Source organism: Falco cherrug, chromosome Z (genome assembly GCF_023634085.1).
Source record: "Falco cherrug isolate bFalChe1 chromosome Z, bFalChe1.pri, whole genome shotgun sequence".
NCBI classification, from domain to species: domain Eukaryota; kingdom Metazoa; phylum Chordata; class Aves; order Falconiformes; family Falconidae; genus Falco; species Falco cherrug.
In genome coordinates, this window is record NC_073720.1 from 58,063,808 (window position 1) to 58,079,749 (window position 15,942).

Consider the following 15,942-nt stretch of genomic DNA (forward strand, 5'->3'; position numbering starts at 1 on the left):
GAGCTGGATTTTTTTTTTAATCCTGATTTAACAGAAAGCCTTTGCAAGTTGTCATTTTCTTGTTTTCTACATATATTAAATTTAGTGTTTTCTTGTTTAAAGCACGTTCATCAGCTCTATTATAATAATATTCAATCCTACCATTTAGTATGCTTCAACTCATTAGTCAAATTCACTCCGATTCAAAGGCCACTATTTGGCCCTGATTTCAAGGTCCTGTAGCATTAAGATACTGAAAAAGCTGGTTTTAGAAAGAATCTTCCTAATCAGTTAGTTATGTGAAAGCCAATACTTTCACATACAATGAATGTCATTGCATTGATTTGAAGTCCCTAAAACACAGGAAATAAAGGTGTAAATAAAGTTGTTGGCTTGGACAGTAGTACAGTTTATAACACTATCCTTTAATAGTAGACTATTACTCAGCTAGTACATTTTCTAGCATGCTCTTCCCAGGAGGTAAGTAGCAGCATCCTTCGCTTCGTATCCCACCTCAGAGAAACTTTTTGCACAAGAAATCAATCTAATCCTAAATGAGCTACTAACCAAAAGACAAAGCATTGTTCTTGATCAGCTTTAAAATACCTAGTATCTCAAAAAGCTAGAACTACGTATTTGCTCTACAGAGAAATTTTCACACACAATGGATTGACTACTCACTGTGATAAGTAACTTTCTTGCTAGAAGCTCTTGTGAATAAAACTTGTTACCAAGTTAAAGAAACTCTTGAAAATGCAGTATTTTCCAAACAAAAACTTTCTCCTCCTCACATGGAGAAAAGCTGGATTTTAATAAGAATTATTGGGAAAATAGAAAGCGAAAGAGTATCTTGCCTTTCTGGGATCTGGATATCAATATAAATATTAAGTAGCTGCCCTCCTAAGACATAGCCAATAGCAGGACCCAGCAGTGACATGGCATAGCCAATTCCTAGAAGAGAAAATACATCAAGTTCACCATACATTTTTAAATCTTTCTTTTAAAGAATTCCTAAATCAACTTCAGACCAAATGGTTTAAGTCAACCTGTTCTTTCACTGTCATTACCTCAACTATAGTATGTTGAAAACAAAATTCGTGCTTCTCTGGCAACAAGAAAATTTGAAGCTCTCATTAAAAGCTGCAACTCTGAAGTTCAGCAAAAGATACTTTGCTTAGAGCATCTTTATGCTTTAGATTGCCTTTTGCACACCTTGTGCCTACAATCACAAGCTAGCTTGTGAAAAAGTTTAACTAAGGTTGCCATGAAACAGTTGTTAATAGTTCATGCCCACATCTTTAAGAACCTACTTAACTTATATTTTTATTTTGAGTCTTAAGTTGGTTTTTAGATCTGCCAAGACGAGAAGCCAGGATTCCATTAAAACTTGTGACTGGAGTAATACCTGCTGCTTGAGTTCATTTAGAACTCAATCATATGCACTTCAGTTTATTGATATGTTTTAAAATACAAAGCCAGGGCTTTTGACAGCTCCTGACAGTTTAAAAACAAAACCAAAAACCCACATAACCACAAAAAAAACCCCACAGCAACAAAAAAGAAGCCTAAGTTGCAGGTATAACCATATCCTGCTAAAGAACACTTAGGTCTTTTTTTTTTGCCTTAGGACAAGATTTTCCAAATGTCACAATAGTCTTTCTGGTCTACCAACCAAATTTTTGTGGTGCTTCAGCACTGCTGGCAGAAGCATTGTCTCTGCAAATAAAGGCTTGCACTAACAACTAGATCTGCCTAAATAATTGGTAAGACACACATCCTTACGCTGTTATTCTATGCTTTTCCCCAACTTGAAGAATCTGGATTTCTCATTTATTTCCAAAGTTCCTGGACCCTGAGTATTTGGTATTATTTTGCCCTCTTTAGACAGCAAGAAGGAATGATGGGGGGGGAGGGGGGGGGAAGAAAGAGCAAGAGGGAGAAGCAACACAGAAAAGGATACTCAAGTATCACTAAGTCCAAACAAATTTTGAGTTGACATATTCCAGGTTTTCCTGTATTTTGGAAATATGACATGCTCACAGGATCTTTTTGAGTTGAGTATACACTCATCCTACAGGAGTTTAAACCTACCTTAGAAGGTGCCTATTTCCTGCTACAGACCTTTCAGTTTAAATTACCATTTGGAATTGCTTAACTTTTCATTGGCTTTCAATGTAGATGCCCCAGTTTAACAAGAAAACGGTCCTCATGAAAACACACCCAGCTTCAGAAGAGAAGGAAACTACCAACTCATGAGTTGCAAACTTACAGTCTAAGATGCCAGCAGCTATTTACAGACATTTGCAGAAAGTTTTACAGGTTTGGGTTTGGGTTTTTTTGCTATGTTACACAAGCCTTCCTACATTACAGGCAAAGCAATGCCATTTATTTTAAAATACTCAATCCATTGCATAAAAGCAAGAAAACAATTAAGGCTTAATGTAGCTACCTATCCACTCACTTGCATTCTAGTTTTCTCATATTAGGCAAAATACATTGTTGTTCTGAACTCAGAAGTTCTCTGAGGATTGTGCAAGCATTAATGTATTGCATTGTTTTGGTTTAAGTATGAACACTGACACCATTCTGCTGAGTTTTCAGGCCACTTCCGATCCCGTAGTCATGCAGACAGCCCTAATTCTGCTCCATTTATTTCACTGGCCTTGTGGGGTGGGGTGGGTGTAGCAATAAACTTCTCTCTCAATATAAAGAAACAGCAAAAATAAATGTAGTCTTCGTTATTTAAGATTTTAACACATGCAACTATGCTATTTATTGGCATCAATTGAGTGGCTTATCTAGAACAATTAATAACCTATTTACATAGAATTCTTGCTTATTTCAATTTCCACAACTAAACTATTGATTTAGTCTAGAAAACAGACCAGGAATCTAAGATGCTTTGAATTCCTCCTGTGAGTTACCAGTATAGCTAACATGCTTTTATCAGCTTATATCTATAAAGGCAAAAACAGCAAATATCTTCATACCCATAGAAAATGCACTTAGACTGCAACGAACATGGCAGTAAAACTGCACATAACCCAGAGAATGCTGACCAGAAAGATGAAAAAAATCACTGCTAAGTATTAGTATTCCTTAGCTTTCAAGCAGCCCCACAGGAAGACAAACACATTCTTTGTGCTTCTAAAAAATCCCTTTACTTTCAATTAAGTAAAGATACTTCCAGTATTTCCCCCTGAAATGCCAAATTTGTATGTGGCTACAGAACTGCAGATCTGGCTACTGACCTGATATACAGTGGTTTTCAACACCTGCGACACAAAAGCAAATTTTTGCTACAATTTATTCTGTTGTTATCAGACAGCCTACATTAACCACTTAATCCCTTTCAGGTACTGACATGAAAAAACAGCAGGACAGGTGAACAAAGTAGCCTTACCATGCTCTGCAAAATAACTATTGAAAAGACTCGATACTTAGAGCAGACCAATACCTAACTTGCACAGTAACTAGTATAGATGCTTTATGCACATAAGTAAACAATGACAAGATTGATTTAGAAGAATTAATAAAAGCATTTGAAAGACATTGCAGTTCTATGATTTATCTGGACAATGTGTTATAAACAGTTTTAAAAGTTACCTATATAAAGGGAAGACTTGTGCTTTGGGACACTATCATCAATAAAAGCTGTCCCCAAAGTATATAGTGGAGTTCCTCCAACTCCCAGCAGCAGCTGTCCCAGGATAAATATATATAGATAGTTTGGAAGTAAAGACTTTGTGCTGGTACTGCACGTCAAGTTTGCAGAGCTTGTTCCTGGAATTTGACACGTGTCTGAAAGACAAGAGACAGCAAGACCTTAAAATAAAAAATAAAAAAACCAGCTCACCACAGTCCAACTGAAGAAAAACCTGTACTGAGAGCTAAACTACACAGGATGTGCTGTTAGTGCCAGGCTCCCATTTTAACTTTCAGGCCTACTAATACATCCTATATGACAGTGCCCTAATCTTCTACGGTATCATATGCCCTAAAAGAAGTATCATCATAGCTTCTTTTTTTTTCCTGCTTTGGCTTCTTGAAAGCATTATTGACTAGATGTATGCTAAAAAAATACCCCCAGAAAACTGTAAAATGGTCATTCAACAGGTTAGTGAATACTCCTAGGTAACAGACACTTCATTTTGTTCTTGCACCTTATAATGATTCTGAGTAGGATTAAAAACTTCCAATCTTAAGTGACAGAGCAGCCTGAACAAGCTGAGGAAAGCTAGACTGCTAGAGAGGAAAGTGCAGTTGTCAGTCACAAGTTGGAAACAAAGATAATCCTCCCTTCTCATAGTCTTGAGAAGTGTTTCCCCTGAAAAAAAAAAAGCTTAGAAACCTACACCAATATCTCTCATAGATCACACACTGCCATATTTCCAGAATGAGGTTAATGTAAAGCCTCTGTACTTGTCCACACATACACACAGAGGAAAGCAGAGGGGGAATAGCTTAAGATTGCATCTTTTCCTGTAATGTTTGGCACTACGAGGAGGGAAGAGAAAAAGAGGAAGTGAAGACAGGGAGTATGTTTTCTCCTTCTTGCTAACTTTTCACTTCTAGCAGCAGACAGTCCCAAGTGATAACATCAAGAGGAGCATGGTTCTTTGCAGGTTTTTCCACACAAGAATGTACAACCCTAAGGAAGAAGATAAATCCATTAATTTAATGGAAACAAGCCATACTGCACAGATACATGAAAACATCCTTCAAATCAGATGAGTAGACTGCTTAATTCTCAATACTTTGCTACAAAATTACTACTTAGTTTTTCTCAGGTCCTTTTACATTTGAGAACACTTTTTACTCAAGCAAAGAAAGGGCAAGCTTGTCCACACTTTGGGCTCACAGGACACAAACACAAGGAAGTGCTTACCACATAGCAGGTATTTAAAGCCTATGTTGATGTTACAAACGCATCCATGGGCTTTATCATGCCTTCTCCAGAAGAAACAGCACTGTAGTGGTGGTGGCATCATTAAGCACACAACAGATGATTCAGTGCTGTTGCACTGAAACTGGATAGGAAAACCTCACTTCCAGAGGAGTTGTCTAAAATTTACCTTCCTTTCCACTTAGGAGCAATCCTTATTTTAATGCTATACTGAAGCCCCATGGGGAACTTTTTATTATGTATCACTACTCTGAAAACAGAAGTTTTTAAACTATATTTTCCATTTATTGTCAATCTGATTTCTTTATCAATATTCTTTTCTGCATGAAACTAAGTCTTAGATCAGGTTAACTTTGCACTATTTACATGCACAGCATCTAAAACCGATTACAGATTAACACCATGTGCTACAATACCTTGTTAACATACACATATTAATGTACAGAACATATAACTCTTCTATATATATTCTATATAAATTAGACTCTTAATACCTACTGGGCAAGTCTAAAACTATGTTTGGCTAGTTATTTCATTGTAGCACACAAATAATAGTTAAAATGGACACATCAGAAACAAGTAATACAGAGCAAGAAAATGCCATGAATGCTGTTAAGTGACAGAAGTGTAGCCTAATTTGAGATCTAGAAATAGCTTCATGAAATAAGCAGATTACATATGGTAATGGCAATCAGACTCTGACAGACTGTGTTTCCTCATGAATCCAAAGTCAATGTCTCAGTTCATGTCAATCTGGAAGCCTGTGCCATTGCGTATCTAATTGAGTATAGCTTTTCTCCTGTAGTCTTTTAGCTCTTCAATTTATATGCCCTAGGAAATTTATGCTGACATTATGATGAGAAGCTTATCATACCAGTTTGTTTTCAAAACCACGTAATCAGGTTTAACTACAAAATTAAGAGACCCACCAATACACACTTTAATACAATTATAACCCTTATTTGCATCAGCTATCATGCCTTTTTTTTTTTTAAAGTCAGCAAGTACACATGCACTTGCCAAGTGGAGTCACAGACCACATTTCATGTTTCCAAGAACATTTTAAAAACAAAGAGAATCTACCACAAAACTATGAGATTAGCTTAAACCAGCGTAAAGTCAAAACTGCCATCAAACAACAGTTTACCTCAGCCATTTATGTCACCCCCTTCTTGTACAGTTCAAGGTTTAAGCAGATTTGTAAAAGTGACACAGTTTAAACCTAACCTGGATTAAATTCATAAGCTTGTTTGTTGCTGTCATGAGAATGGTGGAGAGAGAAGGCACTGGCTTTCACATGATCAAGATAACCTGAGATAAACCAAGCTCTAGAAGTTCAAGATGGGTGGCTGACCATTTTTTAGTACCTTTTCTCATTAAATTTGTTTTTCCTTCTAAAATTTAGTGGATTAGACTTGCCTTTTAAAGATCAGAACTGCATTAAAGGCAACACCATCCAGAGTTAGTCATCATAAACCATCTTGCAAGCTTTTATCGAACACATCTACCTCAATCCAAGTTATGTAAAGGCCAAACATTCCCAAGTATCTGACACAATATACTAGCCAAGAAGCCAGAGCCAACTGTGAGATGCTTTAGCAGTTACGTTAATTAGATTTAAGACAGGTCAAGGCTAGTTTTACTCAGTTCTTAAACTGCAGCAAGTAGGTGTGGGGTTTTTTGTCTTTTGGGGAGCAGAGAACAGTTTATAAAGAGAGTTGAGCAGAGTGAGACAAAGAACATCTTGTTTTCTATTCCTTTTTAATCTTAAAAAAAAATCTGTCTCCCTTCTAAGTCTTTAATGGGAAAGTCATCAAAGCTTCAATGAACATGCTGAACGAAGACTAAGTTTTTAGTTTCTAAAGGCAGATGTTACAGTATTACAGAATATGTAAGTGGTACAGAGAAATAGGTCAAGCAGTGCAAGCAGTGTAGAGAACAGCAGCACTATCAGTTATTCAACTGGTCAGATAAACTCTTCAGAAAGCAAAGCCAGCAGAAAAACCACAGACATACTGATTGTGCAAGACAAAACAGTCAAATTAGAGACTGGTATCACACATTCTCTCTCCATTAGTACCATTTTTCTTCACTCTTTAATTGTCCTTGGCATGTTCTAGGAAGGAAGATCTCTTACTGCCCTTCAGAGAAGATTCACTCACTCTCAGATACTAAACAACTTATGTACCACTTGACTTTCCAGTAGAAAAGAGAACTGAAGAAAAGTGTTCAAGTCATTCTCCCTCTTCTGAAATCACACCACATACTAATTCAAATGGCTAAGACTTGTTATTAACAAAGATCTTTTTTCAAAAGACATCGTTCACAGCCTGTTATTGAAGAGACTCATGGAATAATTCAGGTTGGTAAAGGCATCAGGGAGTCATGTAGTCCAAACTCCTAATTCAAACTGTGCCAAAACCAAATGCAGACCAAGCTGCTCAGGACTTTACTCAGCAGCATCCTGAAACCCTCCCAGAGATACAGACTGCACAGTATTCCCGGGTAATCTGTTCCAAAGCTTGACTGTCTTCACATTAAAGTTGTCTTCCTTGTATCAAGTTAAAGAACTACATTTCGCATTTGCTGCGACCGACTGATTTTACAGACTTAAACATGTTTCAATCAGATCTGAGAGAGAAGTTTAAACGTATATTGCTTAAAGCATCTGCAGTTTTTACAGTCCTCTACTGTCTACGGGTGATCAAATACGGAATGGTTTCATTTCAGACGAACCACTAGATGGAGCTCCTGCCTACAAAGATCAGAGCCAGCTCACACTGACGACCCTATGTAACCTAAAAAACGTTACCAGAACAAATACTGGTTACATCTAGGTTATAAATTTGACTCTTAAGCTTTTCTGGAATCAAAATTAAGACCTTTCCGCGGTCTGATTTTTTTTTTTTAAAATAGGTAGACCATTGGTTTGCTACTCTTTCAATATGAAATGTATTAAACTATTTCTAAATTGTGTTACTATGATAACTATTTCCAGTGGAATAGTTTTGCAGAGTAGGATATGTATACACTCAGAATAAAAGTAAATTGATATCTCAGGGTACAACAGCAAGCTTCAGGAAGTCTATAAACCTTACACTGGAGGCTAGGTGTATTTTATATTCTAGAGTAAATCCATTAATTAATTTGGCAGCCATATTAAATATCGCTCTGAACTATACTTTGAAGTTGTCCTGCAGGTAAATTTACTGTACTTATATGAAACAATCAGGTAACCAACTAGGAACTGTTCAAAAATAAACTAGATGGCAGTTTTTAATGCAAAACATCAAATAAAAGTTTACTGTCAATATATTAAAACTTCTATAAACTACTCATCCAAACAAATAAGCAACAACAAAGGGTTTTGGGGTACAGTGCTATTAAATTCTGCAACTAAATGTGTAGATAAGATGCTTCATCAACATCAGAAGTAGCCACACTAGACATCCGATAAAGTCACATGCTGTAATTTACTTCACTGTTAAAGGATGCCATTGCACAGCACCTGCAGACTCACATCGACTGTCATTGTACAGACATTCCCTGTACTCCATAGTCATTTATCTTTGGTAGTTTTTTGTTTAAATAAGCTTAAGTCTTTAAAACTACTCATCAGTCACAGCATAGGTACGGGCATTACAGCAGTCAAAACAGTGTGAATCCAGCCAGCTTACAGTGCCATAGAGAAGAAAGCAGATTTTCCACTTAAAATTCTCCCTACAGCTTTTAGATTTCAGAAGTCCACACAGAACACGATCCCTAATAAGGCATCAACACCTACAGAATCTTTAATGGTGGATGAAACAGCACACGTTTGATGAAACAGTAACAGATTCTGAGATTTCAACTAAAACTGGTAGGAAGGGGAGAGATCAGTTGCAATAGTTGGCCATCTCTCTTCACACACCTCACCCTGTCAGCATCCTTTTTTCCAATAAAAAAGTTCAAAACCAATTGTAGTCTCTTTTGTACCAAGTTCATCTTACCTTCCATACTAGTGAAGTAGGGAGGGTAATAGTGAAACTGCTGAGAAACAGGACTGTTTAATATTCAGGAGCAAGTAAGCTGCTGCCCCTCTATTAAGGGTTAACAAGTAATCATCTGCTCATAGCCTCCGAACACTGAAGAGTTTTTTCTTTTAGCTTTGTTCAGTTAAAATGTCAATTAACTTCTGCCTCATATCCTCATTTCTTAGATGGGGAAAAATAGCTCACCGAAGTTATTAATGGTCAATATCTGGACAGCTCATGGAAGTGTATGATATGATTAACACTTAAAAAAACCACTAATTTGACAATCAACAACTGGAAGACTGAGGACCTTCCATCTGATTCCTTAATGGCTACTGATCTTTTTAGTAAGCACTCTAATATGCTTAGTCATTGAAGACAAATCTGATTAAACCCTGCAATAGCAATTAAATAATCCTAGAAGATTAAATCATCCTGCCTTAAACATATCTGGATGTTTCTTCGTTAGTTACATGTGTGCCACTAGATTAAGAGGCAAATAGCTGGCTTTAAGCACACTACACTTCAAGTCTTGTTCTATGAGAAAAGATAGGCAAGATCTGAGAGCTGGATGCTCCTGCTGTTTCAGTACTGCTTTGTTCAGTGTAGTTCAGGACTGCTTGCCAAAGAAACCCACAAGTTTTAATCAACATTTTAGAAGAAGTCAGTGAAACTTGTTAATTACTTACTCAAGATGCCTTTAATAGTTCAAAATCCAGAACTGCAAAATTTAGACACCTTTAAACAAGATGTTAAATTTAACAGCTTTCCTTTAACATTCATTCCACATCATTGACATAACTTCCATTCCTATTCACAACGAAATGCCAGATCATTTTTTTTTTTTAACGCATAGTGAATCTTAACTGCATTCATCATGCAAGTCAAAAAAAGCATTTTATGTAAGTGTTGCTTAACTCATTAACACTCATACTTCTTCTGAAAAACGAAGTTCACTATGCAGACAGCTCTTGAACTTAGGGATTTCACAAAATCATTTTATTTTCAGAATTAGAAATTATGCCCTATTATTTGGACTTTGACAGAGATTAACTATTGTGCATGAAATTAAGAGTTGCACCAAGTTGCCACAGTTTTGGGGTTTTTTTTTTACATCATTTTCCAAACATAAGGATAAGCTTACCTTCAAGTTTAGCTCCATAGTGGTATTTTCCACTACTGAAGTGTGGTAAGGAAAATATAAGTGAGCCCAATCCTAGCATAAATGCTGAGAAAGCAAGCCATCGTGGTTTGTGCCCTCTTTCTCCAAAGAAAGATACAAACAGTGACAATATACAGAAAGCAATATCATAGCTTGCAGAGATTAAGCCAGTGAGGGAACTGTTCAACTCGTAACGCTTCTCAATTGTTGAAATACTAATGTTAATCAGGCCGTTTACCACAACACCTAAAAAAAAAAAAAGACATAATTAGTCAAGGATACTTTAACTTAAAAAGTTGCAAGGCTAAACTTACCATTGTGCTATAGAAGAGTTAAAATTAATATATTTACAAAGCTACATTTTTAGGTATTTATTTAGCTATGTAAAATCCACATATATAGCGGATTGATATAGTGCCCGCTTAAGCCAGCCATCTGATACAGAAACTATTCTATTTTCTTATCTCCTGTGGACCCTGAAGATTTAACACTCAAGTATTAAGCCAGCAAAATACAATGCCTCAAACTCTGGAACCTACATACATGAACAGATTCAGTATGAAGCACAGAGATTTTAAACAGAATGCCGTAAGATATTAGATTGGTCAAGGTTATGACTTGTATTAGAATACAAATTACAAGTGAAGCAAGTTCAGGACACAGCTTTCAAATAATGGTTGTTAAACAAACATCATTTCCTCCTTGAAATCACAAAGGGAAGATATAATAAGGCTTTGAACAGACATCCTTTCCCTGCAATATAAGAAAAGGTTAAACCATTTAAAAATACTTTACAACAGTTTCAAAGCCACCAAGGTGATTTAACTGAGAAAAATGTTTGCCCTCTGAACCTTGAAGTTCCCCGAAGCAAGAAGTATCAGACAATCTGGAGAAAAGGCCTCGCAAGAGCTGCCCTACTTCAGCACAGGTGAATTCCAAGAAATAGATCCAAAAGTAAAGGATGCATTGACAATTGCAGCTACAGACACTGTCCGTTTTTACAAGAGTGTTGTTTATAGGTAACTAAGTTGAATCTCTCATCCTGCCTCACATTCTGTCTCTATGTGGAACGCAAAGGAGTTAAACTTACTGTAGTTTACTTTTTTAACAGTACCAAAATATGATTCTGTTACAAGTTATATGAACAGCTGTACTCCATAACAGGGTCAGATAATTTCATGGTAGTCTAACTGAAATGTGCCTGTGATAAAATATATACCCTGGAAAAAACTTAGGAGGTCTTGGAGTCACAGGTGCCAATAAGATTAAGAGTTCTGTAACCTCACTGATCATCAATTAGCATCTCTCATGACACAGGCCCTACAGTTATCCCTCCTCTTTCCAGAATTCAGCTGTGATTCTCTACTGTTATTTCAAGAACAGAATGATATGACTGAAATGGATTTAAGTTAGTTTTCAATGAGCATTGTACCATCCAGAAGTACAGCTACACAGCCTGAACTTCAACAGATCTCCCCAAGGTGCTCTACGTGTTAGAAAAATTTACTCCAAATCTGTGATCAACCAGCTGGGTTTTTTTTAATCAGTGCTATTCCCATCATTAACTAAACACTTTTCTGTAAGGAGGCAGCTCTTGGCACAATCTTAATTTTCTAATACACTACTACAGCCTCTTTATTGAGGATGACAATTTCATCTGTCTGTTGGACCACCACACTTAAATTCATACAGGATTAACAGAAGTATTCAAGTATTCCTCCACTGCCATTATTTATATATTTGGCAGCTTTCTTCTTCTTAAGGAGCATTGACCAAAGAACAATACTAGCACAAAGGAATGAACAAACAAGGGTTTTTTTCCATTTGCCAGCACTTCAAACATTTACTAAGGCCTTAAAACATTCACATGAAGTAGGTGTGCTACATAGAAAGTTGGTTACAGAACTAGAAGACATTGTCTTTTACCTGTAGTTACGTTGCCACCTTTAATTTACATCCTAAAAGCCATAAAACCTTGCAGTTACTTTTATTGGGTAATTAGATTTCACCTGTAAAAGTGTAGAAGTGATGAACGGCAGTATAACTTCTCCAATGCCACCATCCAGTAATTAATCACTTAACTCTTTTCAGGGAAGATGGAACATTGCTAATACTAACTTGATCCAAAAAACAAATCTTACAAAGACATCAACACTTAAATCATAGTATAGATTTTTTTTTTAACTGTTCTCATCCAAAACCTTATTGTCCTGCCTGTTAGAAGTTTAGCTACAGCGTGTACTGACCCACAAAATCCAGGTTAATCATAAACCAACTTCATTTGCCCTAATGAAATACAAAAGTATTTTTTCTTCATCCATTTAACAAAAAAAATATGGTCTACAGTTTTTGTAAGTATGCTGGCTTTAAAGCAGTGTTTTGCAGATAACTGCACACAATTGAAAAAAACAGAAGAGTAAAATTATTAAAAAGTCCTTCCAGTAACAAATCTGATGAGGGTATAAAACATTAGTGCTTTCCAAAGTTTTCAGATAGATTAGACTGGACCAGTGTCAAACAGTGATTCTGTTTGGTTTAATAAAATTATTAGTGACATAAGGAATAAACAGTCCTTCTTGTACTCAAAATAGTGAGATAACTTCTAACTAGTCTGCTACTACAGCTATGAACTGCAGCATATCTGGTTATTGTAATGCAATCATACATTTATGCAATTCTAAGTACCATACAGAAAGCTGGTATTAGTCATGTAACCATGTTCTACACAAATAAGTGTTTTCTATTCTGGAAATACAGGTTTCACATCTACTTGAAACAGAAACAGTCAGAAATGAAGAGTTAAGTTTCACCTGGAACCTTCTGAGAAGCTGAAACAGAGCTTATCAGGTGCTAATGATAACAATAACCTCTTTTCCAGGGCAGCTAGAGCATAGCCTAATAAATACATACCTTCAGTTAGATACACACATGCAAAAATCTACACACATGTACCAGGTCACTGCAGATAACTACTGTGTTCACCCATTGTGTAAAAAGTCTAGTATAACAACTTGTATACATTAGAAGTGTGTTAATGATTACTTCATTACTTTTCAGTGCATTAGGAAATAAACTTTTCCAGAGATATACTAGCATTAGCGAGTTTTAAAGATATATTTTATCCTCCTTATTGACTAATTCTGTAATTTGGAGGGTAAATTAAATGGACCCAAAGCTGAAGTACTGTAGTAGCTCACATAACTTCAAGATCCCAGTTGTGTTTTGTGTACTTTTATCTAAACTCTGAAGATTCAAGACCTGAACATTTTTGCAGTTTCACGTGCAGCACTGAATTTCTTGTCTGAAGATGATTCTTGTTTCTGCTTCTCAAATAGAGTTGAAACTTGAGTCTTCAGTGCCACATTTCCTTTCTACAATCTAGTTAAAGGAAAGGTACTTCTTCAGAAAATCCAGATAATACAACATTAAGAATGCCACAAGACCCATAATAGCCATACCTCATACTTTCAGCTTTCAAAACAAGCATCAGAAAATTCCTTACATTAACACCCTAAATCTGAACTAGATCTGAGGTCTGGCATACATCTACAGTTAGGTAACAGGACCAAGACCTGGGTAAGTGACATAACCAAAACCCATAGTATTTTAAGGGGACAGATTCTAACAACACAAGACCTTTTTATGACTGGAAACCTATACACACTACTAATAAGAGAGAAAATTTAAAATTATAGTGAATTCATTATTCAGCTGAGCAGACAATCAGATCACCACAGCAAACTGGATTTTAAGAAATAGTGCTTGAAATATTCATGATGCTTTGTCTAGTGTAATATAAACGGAAACTTTTCAGTGTCACATTCAGGGCATTTTTGGTTGCCTGTGTGCATTCTTAAGCTACAAAAATATACATGTACAATCTAAAAGTATTCTGCTACTCAGCTGACATAGAAATCTGCTATATAAGATCTTTCTCCACCCCTCCCTTTCTTTTTTCTATGTCAGAAACAACAAATTTGAGGTAACAGCAGGACAATTGCAACAGTCATCACTTCCTGGTCCTATCAGCTGTAACATGGCCTTTCAAATACAAGCCAGGCGCAACAGGCTCTGCCCCAAACTCTCTAGACACTTCTTCTCTAACGCAATACCTGTACACTAAGAAAAGATCAGATTCTGAACAGGTTGAAATCAGAAACTGAGTTTACAGGAACACATACTGAAGGACACTGTTTCTTCTATGACTCAGACCCTTACAGGTTTTAAGCTGAACCTCCTGTGCAGTTCTCTTCAGCCCAACCCAATTACCTCAGTGTGGTTCCGGGCAGGAAGGCAGCCATCCATATCCCGCATGTCTTCTGTGTTAAGTTACCAGCTCTTATAGCACTGAATTTCTTCTTCTGCATCTCCCACCACCACTCTAAAGCAGTCTCATTCTTTATAAACAACAAGGATGAGCTTTAAACCTCATTTTTTTTCAGGAAACAGTTTTCTTTCCTAGCTGGTCCAATGAAGTTGAAGGGTTCTGAACATTAATCCAGTATCGCTCCATTTGACAAATACCTAAGCTTTACAAACCTCAAGTTTGCCTATTTGGTGCACTAACACTTCCCCTCAGGCATTACTACTACTTTACAAGCCTAAGGCTTACCAAGGCCCTAACAAATGTTGTTAGAGAAAACAAAAAATATGGATAAGAATATCTGAAGCTTAACGACAGAAACTGAGGTTCCCCCAAGGTTAAGTCAAGCCATTAGTTCAGTGTTAGAAAGACAGCTGCACTGGGATCCACACAACAAACAGAGAATTTTTTAAAGCCATCTTAATTATTTGAAGACCCACCCAACCATGCCAAGGTACCTTTTTAATTGGCAGGTAACAAAGTACATGCTAGGGCACTACAGCTTTATCTATTGTTTTACATCATGTGTTTTATTCTCTGGCTCATGTCTCAGCCTGTGAGGTGCACATGGAGCACTATTTCCCTGTGAGCAATGGGGCTGCAGCATAGACAACAGCACAAAGCACAGAGCTGGTGGCACCACAGACACACCAGTGATCAAAAAGGTAAGTGGGAAAATAAAAGAAAAAAAAAGGAGGAACAGAGCAAAGTACAGAGAGTAATACAGTATGAGCAACTTCCCTGCGCAGGGCATCAGGGTACTTTCTTCCCCGGATGAAGCCACGACTGCCACTTTTCAGCACCATGCACCTGGAGGAGCCCTGCCTCCCCGTACCCCGTACCACCCCTCCCCGGCCTTTCCCACCTGGCTTCCCCCACGGCTGCAGGATGGTGACCGAGATACGCCCAGGGCAGCAGGCGGCCTGCAGGTGCAGGGTCCCGCAGAGAAAGTGGAGAGGTGAGCAGCCGACCCGCGGCTCCGGGTCAGGCAGCGGGGACAGGTTACCTTGGAAGATAGCCAGGAGGCTGTAGGCGGCCAGGTAGCCCTCAGGGTTGTTGCAGAGCTGCAGAGCCTTAGGGGCGCAGTGGCCCCACCCGCAGGCCCCCTCCTCAGCCGCCTCCGGGACGCCGGCACCTGCCCCTGCGCGGCCCGCCCGGCGGCGGTCGAGGTCGAGGTCGGGGCTGGGTGGTTCGAACACCGGGTTCTCGAGCCCGCCGTGCCTCATGGCGCGAACAACTCGTTGCCCCGCACCGGCTTGAGCAACACCCGGCCGCGACACTCCGCTAAATACTACGAGGGAGGGCTGGCCCCGACGGGGGCAGGTGGAGGCGGTTTCCCCCTCCTTCCGAGGAGGGCGGCCCGGCCCGACCCCGCCCCGCCCCGCCCGGCCCGCGTCCCGCCGGTCCCGCGGCTGGGCGATCCCCCTGGGGCGGTGGGGCCGTTGGAGCCCTCGGCGGAGGGGGCTGCGTTGGCCGCGGCCGGTGCCTGCCCGCCCGTCCCGCGCACCTGCCCTCGACC

The 15,942-nt window shown here is 38.4% G+C and overlaps 1 protein-coding gene across 1 annotated transcript in view; it reads right to left on the bottom strand.

The window, feature by feature from the left end:
* SLCO4C1 (solute carrier organic anion transporter family member 4C1) overlaps window positions 1-15,678 on the bottom strand; it is a 32,544-nt gene extending 16,866 nt beyond the window's left edge. The window contains exons 1-4 of the mRNA XM_005446880.3: window positions 15,430-15,678; window positions 10,043-10,306; window positions 3,586-3,780; window positions 834-930 (exon numbers count right to left, since the gene is read on the bottom strand). Of these exons, the coding sequence (XP_005446937.2) occupies window positions 834-930; window positions 3,586-3,780; window positions 10,043-10,306; window positions 15,430-15,649 (776 nt within the window). The 5' untranslated portion in view covers window positions 15,650-15,678. The remainder of the gene's footprint in view (window positions 1-833; window positions 931-3,585; window positions 3,781-10,042; window positions 10,307-15,429) is intronic.
* Window positions 15,679-15,942: the final 264 nt, after the last annotated feature.